The sequence below is a fragment of the Ylistrum balloti genome, unplaced genomic scaffold (assembly GCF_031769215.1).
Source record: "Ylistrum balloti isolate Yb309-2 unplaced genomic scaffold, AGI_CSIRO_Ybal_v1 Utg370406, whole genome shotgun sequence".
Lineage (NCBI taxonomy): Eukaryota > Metazoa > Mollusca > Bivalvia > Pectinida > Pectinidae > Ylistrum > Ylistrum balloti.
Window position 1 is genome coordinate 572,670 of NW_026782277.1, and position 6,928 is coordinate 579,597.

Consider the following 6,928-nt stretch of genomic DNA (forward strand, 5'->3'; position numbering starts at 1 on the left):
TCCATACGGTAAATTACTTACATTTCGCGTGGGATATATTTCCATATTAATGCACTAGGACAGTCAATCGCGAATTCAAATCTTTCGCTATTATTTCTAAGGAAAACAATTCTAAATTGCATCAATTTCACTAGGTTACCGATATCGGAGTCGCGTTGAGTTCGTGCCTCTAATGGCTAATTATTCACGAGTTTGAAGTTATTTCAAGATCAGAATGCGCGAAATCCTGTATTTGCGAGTTTGACTGGAGAGTTAAGTCTGTGAAATAAAGTATACGGTAAATGTAAATTATCTGCCGCGTTCAACATTTAAGCTCTGTAAGTCTACATCGAATGCTATAGAATGTAAAGATTAAGGAAAAAACCCAAAGCTTTACAAAAAAGTAATTTAATTTCAGAAGAAAACAAAATCACAAACAGCAAATTACAATACGATGACAATGTATTACATTTGATAGAGATATAAGGAGATTGCAGTTTAACAGAAACAACACAAAAATATTGAATGAATATAACATGAATTTGCATGCTACATTTTATGATTTTATGCTTATTTGTAAACACTCTATGCTGTTTTTTTCAAAAAGAGTATTTTGTTCATGTCAAACACGTCGAACAAAAAATAATATTCTATGTATTGCAAGACTTAGGTGTAGTTGTATTCCCAATATCAATATCTTGGCAAATATCAGTAAGTCATTTAATTTGTTGGACAGCTAACGAGTTAACATTATAGCTGATAGTTAGTCTTTAAACGGTAGGGTAGCTGGCCTGTGTTGCGATTCCACACATATTTTTCTCGCTCCTTTCGATGTTAAAGTAACCCTTCATTCCCCAGGATTTTCCCCAGCTGAAATAAAAAGAATAAGTATTGAAGACAAACTTGTATTTCGTAAGCATAGAACTACAGCATAAATGTTTTGTAAAAAAAGCAAATAAGTCAAAATGTTATGTTTGAATATGTTTACTTAATAATAAATTTTTATAAACGATTAATTTCTTGGTGTGGAAATTCAAATAAGAAAATAATAATAAGTAATAATAACACCCGACGTAAATAATAAATAAATGAGAGTTCATTTTCAACAACTCTATCTAGGAAAAAAAATAGCTGGAAAGGAAAACCGTTAATATAATATGCAAATATACCAAACAATGCAACTCAGTGTAAAACTAAAGCTGTATATAGTTATGAACATTACCTGTTCTTCATGATCCAATAATCCTCTTCACCTTCCGATCCGTACCCAACAACAAGGACTCCATGATCTAGCTTAGTGGAGCTACACTTGCGTTCTTTGTATACTCCTGATCTGTATAGCTGGAATGATGGGTGACTGGCGTCCATACCAGCGGAAATTGGTCCAATGGTAGATACTGCCTGCTGCAGGGATGAGACGCTTTTACTCTTTACGTCAACAAAACCTGTGTCAGTTGCACCAACGTTGTTGGCTTCGAACTTGCACTTACCATCCTGAGGAAAAAAGACACTTTTGTATATGACACCAATAATCAGAGACAATCGATATTGAAAATGTATGCAGCAATTGTATTTGATATTTGTAATATTAAACATGGAACAGAGCATTTTTAAAGGATATGTCAACATAATTTTGGTTGAATTTAAAATTTGATGAAATTAGGGAAAATAAGAATTAAAAAAAGATTCACGCAAAAGACATGGAAAAGAACTAGAACAAGATCAGATGTTTCTAAATGGTAAACTTATTTTGCTTATAATTAAACATACCTTTCCACGGTAAGGGTATGACTCTTCCGTGTCAATTCCCTTGTTCTCTTGTATGTATTTAAAACCGAAGTCCATTAAACCTCCTTTGCATCCGTGGTTTCCTAGAAAGAGTAAAGAATCACCGATTGGAAAATGCAAATTGCATAATCTAATAACAGACCCCTTTGCGTGAGTTCAGAAAAGTTCGTCTGTATTATTTCAACTTTATTATTTTTCAGACATTGTTTTGCGACCAATCGGCCAAACATTAAAATAATTTAACCTTATTACTAGTTTAATGCTTCAGTGTTATACCTTTCATTACAAAGAATACAATTTCGGAGCTTTCATTTATGCATACCCTGTTTCTTGGAACAATCAACGAGATTCTGTTCTGACAGGGAAACCAGTTTTCCAGTCTTTTTAAAAGTCTGTCCTTCCAGTGATCCGGTGGTAGAAAATGCCCAGCAAGACCCGCATTGTTCCTATAGCAAAGGAAAGTAGATTTAATTTAATTGCATATTTACAGTGCTTGAACACGTTTTTTTTTCTACACAGTGCGTTACATACTTGTTTGATGGTTATGGACTGACCTGATTTTTGACCTCTGTGACGTAGCCCTTTGTCCTCCAGTCTACTGAATCATCGGTGACTGTTGCGTCAGATGCATCGAAGATGAGTGATGACGTCGAGTTGCGCATGATAAAACCGTTCATCATTTTTACAAACTCACGACTTGTCTGCAAGATGAAAGATGTTTGCAATATGTTATGCGCCAGCGACGGTTTGAGTTCAAAGCAACACAAACAGATCAAGGTGCAATAAAATTAGACTTTTCTGTCTTTATTTTGATAAGTACAGGCATTTAAGTGATAATTGATATGGTTTTAAGAAGCCTCTTTCCAAAATAATCACATATAATGGCAACACAACATATACACGACAATAAGACATAGCTTTTATCACATATATCAAACATACCAGATCTCCGTACTCGTTCATTCCAGTTGTAAAGGTGTGAAGTCCGTTTGCAGCCTCCAGATTGTGCTTCTGGACATATCTGGCATTATCTTCCCAGATTATACGTCTAAAACAGAATTAATGTATCTATGTCATATCATCTCATTGAGAAATATTCTTTTTGTGATGCAAAGTTGGATTATTTTATTTTCGCTATTTTCCTGCAAGTTCCATTGTTATTTACCTTCTCATTTCGAAACTTAACATCACTTACTTGGATAGACCAAGTCTATAGCGGATTTCGTGGATAAAGTAAAAGACGCTTACCCTTCTGAAACATCTGGTCTTGTTCGTCTTATACAGTTTCAGACGACGCAGTTTCAATATTTCTTATGTTCGTATTTTGTTCTGGTTTCAGTGTGTTTTAATATTCTGTTAACTTTTAATTATCAAAACACCTATATAATGCAGGTTATTTACTTGTTTTTTTATATTGTGTTTTGCATATTTACAAGAAACTGCCGATTGTACAAAAGACACGTATAAAGAGCAACGTTTCATTACAAAAATTGGAATTGAGCTATAACACAAAAAACCCTTTTACCATATCAGGTCTTGTCAGTGATACACATTGCATTATTCTTGAAACCTAGTAGGCCAGTTAGGAAGATCAATATTGGTCCAAACAAATGTCAAGAACTAATTGGTGATTAGGATTAAATCAATATGTGATGAATGCATTAAATTTCAAAATGGAATAATTTCAAGTCATATGTATATTCTGAACCGTGGCAATATTCAAATTGAAAGAAAACATGGAATAAATCAAATGACATACCCCCTGGACTAAAGGTACATGAGAAGTGTCAACAGTACAGCTTACCTCATCAGCTCCTCATGTTCTTCATACTGCTTGTTGTATGTCCTCTTAAAAATTGTCCACTCTTCATCCAGAATAGGATCAGTGAGCGGTGTAGCGATGGCACACACGTACAGTACGGATAACAGAGCTAGCTTCAACATCTGTCAAAAAAAGGTAAATATTGACATATATAGTATATCTATCAGTTTTGATTTGTGCAAGTATTTGCTTCTGCCTGAATGAACGGCAGAGTCATGTGCAAATAATAACAAAAATATATAAAAATATAGGGACTTTCCCTCAATCTAACTCGATCTAAATCTACAGGTGTCCTTATTGCAATCGATATTAATATTTTGTTACATCTAACCCCTCAGAAAAGAAATGGAAGTCAACTTTCTTTTTGTCTGAATCTACAATTGAGTATTTTGTGTAAAACAGAGACCAAAAAAAATAAAAAATAAATAAATAAACACGTGTTTTTTCGCCCAATGTATCTCCAATGACTAAAAACAGATTCACAAAGTCCCTCTTTTCAGCCGATTCTTAATTATTAGATAATAACATTTTACTCTAAGAAAAAAAGATAAAGATATAAACTTCTTTATTGGTGTGACTATCTCGTGTAACAGCCTGCGATCAAACTCACCTTGTTTGTTTAAGGAATCAGCCGAGAATGTAAAGTCTTTAGAAGACAAGCTGCCAAATATATATAGGTGAACTAGCTCGGTACCACGTGATCCTAAAATGTTTTGCAGGGTAACGAGAGATAACGATTCACACACCCATCACGTTGTTAGAACACACTAAGACCTTTCTGTCGTATATATTGCCATAACAAATTATATAATGTATGTATATTGAGTTCAAAGTCCAACCTACTTCTGTTCATGTATTTTTCTAACCTTAGATAAACAACGTTGAAAACCATTTGTTTTATAATGCAAAACTCTTTTGAACGGCCATTGTTGATTGTAATACAGAACTGCTTATGAAATTGTCCACTTTTTAAAGAACAAAACATTGCCTTCAAATGTTATATTGTGTTATGCTACATTACCACTTTTTTCAAAAATAAAATAAGATCGCATCCCTAAAATGGACGGAGTCGTCCTGAAGGTTTCCGGATAGGTAATCAATTCTATACAAATTTTATCTCAATTCTAAAACGTACTTTTAAGAAGAAAAAAACCCCGCAATACATGTACATCTCATGGTTCTGAGATTTTGAAAGTGTTTAGTTTTATATTTACTGAAAGTTTCAAGGCATACTAAATTAAATCCTGTTTTACATTTACATATTTAAAACTTTTCGTTGTTTTAATTTTACTGCATTAGAGCTGATTTTTTTGTTTATTTTTGTGTCGTTTTTTTTCTTCAATCTATTTTTAATGTTCTAATTTTTCAACCCTGACGATCCATGTTTTATTGATAAGCGATTGTAATAATAAAAAAAAATATATATATGTCCTATTTTCAGGCCACAATTCAAAATGATTAGTATGACATTTGATATCATTTTACCTTGCAAGTGGTATCGAAGATTGTTCAAAACATAACAGAAAATATGACGATTCAACTTTTGCATAACTTGGTTTTATTCTTTTGCATAGGCCGAATAACTAATAAAACTGACTCAAAAATTTTCCCTCTACAGAAATATTCAGTGTAGCCAATGTCATAAGTATGGATATTTGAATTGTGAGTTAAGAAGATTCAAATTATATTAGGCGAGATATATTGGGAAAGCTACAACGAATTACGTTTATCCAGAAAATTCATAAACATAATATTTGGCGATTTTGATAGAATGTTGAGTAGCAGTATGAGGTCATTGTTTGAATGTAAGTTTGTTGAACATTACACAAGAGTATGGCAAAGCTCGTGAGTAGACCAAAGTCCACCAGAAGAGAGAGGTAATCCTTGTCTCTTTTAACCGATAAAACATCATCCATTACGCCTTATCTATCTTTATTGACGTTTGAAGGACATGAAACCAATAACGGACAAAAGACAGACTGTAAAAGACTAATACCAAGGTTACAGTATAGAGGACAGTTCGGTTTTATTTGTATTAAGTAAGTCATGTTTTCGGATAATGCATTGCTCAGTCACGTGGATACCTGGTTCAACTCGCATGAACACAATGTTGTACCTGCATGCAATTCAGTGCCCTAAATCATTTAGCTGTATGTTTCTGTCATGGTCAGAGGATGTCTGTTAACACGAAAATGAAGAAACATAATCGAGAAATCTATTTAAGAAAAAGGGATTTATTTTTAACGTCGATTCAAACAAAGCAGACTGATATTGTGTAGTTCCCTAAAATTTGCGCAGGCTTTTGATATATTTGAAGTGTGACATCATGTCATATTTCCAATGTTCATATCTGTAGGAAATAAAACCTTTTTCTAATACATGCAAAAGTGGCGATAGAATATGTTTCAGAACGCATGATATTATTACAAGATTCTTTATTAATGTGCGATATTTCTTTCGGATTATTTAAACTTTCAACTTAACATTTCCGACTGAGTTCTTTAATCAAACGGTCTGATATAAAAATTATCTTTGTGACAATTTATCATTCATTGCCAAACAGCACCACAGAAATAAATCAATACCTCTATCAAATAAATATTTTTGAAAAACTGAAATAGATTGATCTCAAATTTTAGTACAAAGCTTCTGGATTTAAAATAACACAGATTATCAGTTATCCTGACTTTTCTGTATATCCCTGTATCAGTCGTTCATTTAACATCATGATTCTTGCTTCTTTGCTGTCCATACATATTACCGTTATAGAAAGGCAAATTCATCTTATTTTTTAACAGAGAATGATGTTTTTCATAAAAGAAATATGGGTCGCCAGAAAAATAGCTCTATCATAAAATAAACAACATTTACCCTTCCTGACCCAATATGATAACGTTATCATGTCATCAAACCCAAGCAAGACGGATAATCCAGTTTGGCAGAATTTTTTCAGCAAGTCTTTACAATCCTAGAGTTCTTGTGAAATATACATTAATCTTACTGTTTCTTTCGTCACTCATTCATTGTTAGTAATTCTTAATGCGATGACGTCATGATGATTATGACGCGGTAGTTATTGTGAACGTTTTGCCCGAAGTCGCCTATTTATATCTAATATCGTATTGTTCGTCATAATGTTATTGGATACACAAAGGTATTGTACAATACATTGGAATAAAAACATACATTTGCTAAACAACTTTAACGCAGCAAGAGTGAGAATTCCTAGCAGAAGTAGTATCGTTCTTTGTGTTGGAGCAAATATCCCGAAAAGCATGATATATGTCTTGTACATGGATTAATTTCTAAGGTTTAATTGTTTTCCATAATTAACACTGA

At 33.1% G+C, this 6,928-nt stretch overlaps 1 protein-coding gene across 1 annotated transcript; it reads right to left on the reverse strand.

Moving 5' to 3' along the window:
- Window positions 1-749: 749 nt before the first annotated feature.
- On the reverse strand, window positions 750-3,711 carry LOC132554465 (procathepsin L-like). The gene is made up of 7 exons (XM_060218783.1): window positions 3,572-3,711; window positions 2,710-2,815; window positions 2,322-2,468; window positions 2,090-2,213; window positions 1,750-1,850; window positions 1,202-1,473; window positions 750-849 (listed from the first exon to the last, which is right to left on the reverse strand). Exons 1-7 carry the CDS (start codon window positions 3,709-3,711, stop codon window positions 750-752), a joined length of 990 nt encoding a protein of 329 aa, XP_060074766.1.
- Window positions 3,712-6,928: the final 3,217 nt, after the last annotated feature.

Excerpts from the sequence above, each read along its gene's own strand:
- LOC132554465 (XM_060218783.1), bottom strand. The coding sequence starts at position 3,711 with ATGTTGAAGCTAGCTCTGTTATCCGTACTGTACGTGTGTGCCATCGCT. Across the intron at positions 2,816-3,571 it reads GAACATGAGGAGCTGATGAG|ACGTATAATCTGGGAAGATA; the intron begins GTAAGCTGTACT and ends ATTCTGTTTTAG. Across the intron at positions 850-1,201 it reads TATTGGATCATGAAGAACAG|CTGGGGAAAATCCTGGGGAA; the intron begins GTAATGTTCATA and ends TTTTTATTTCAG.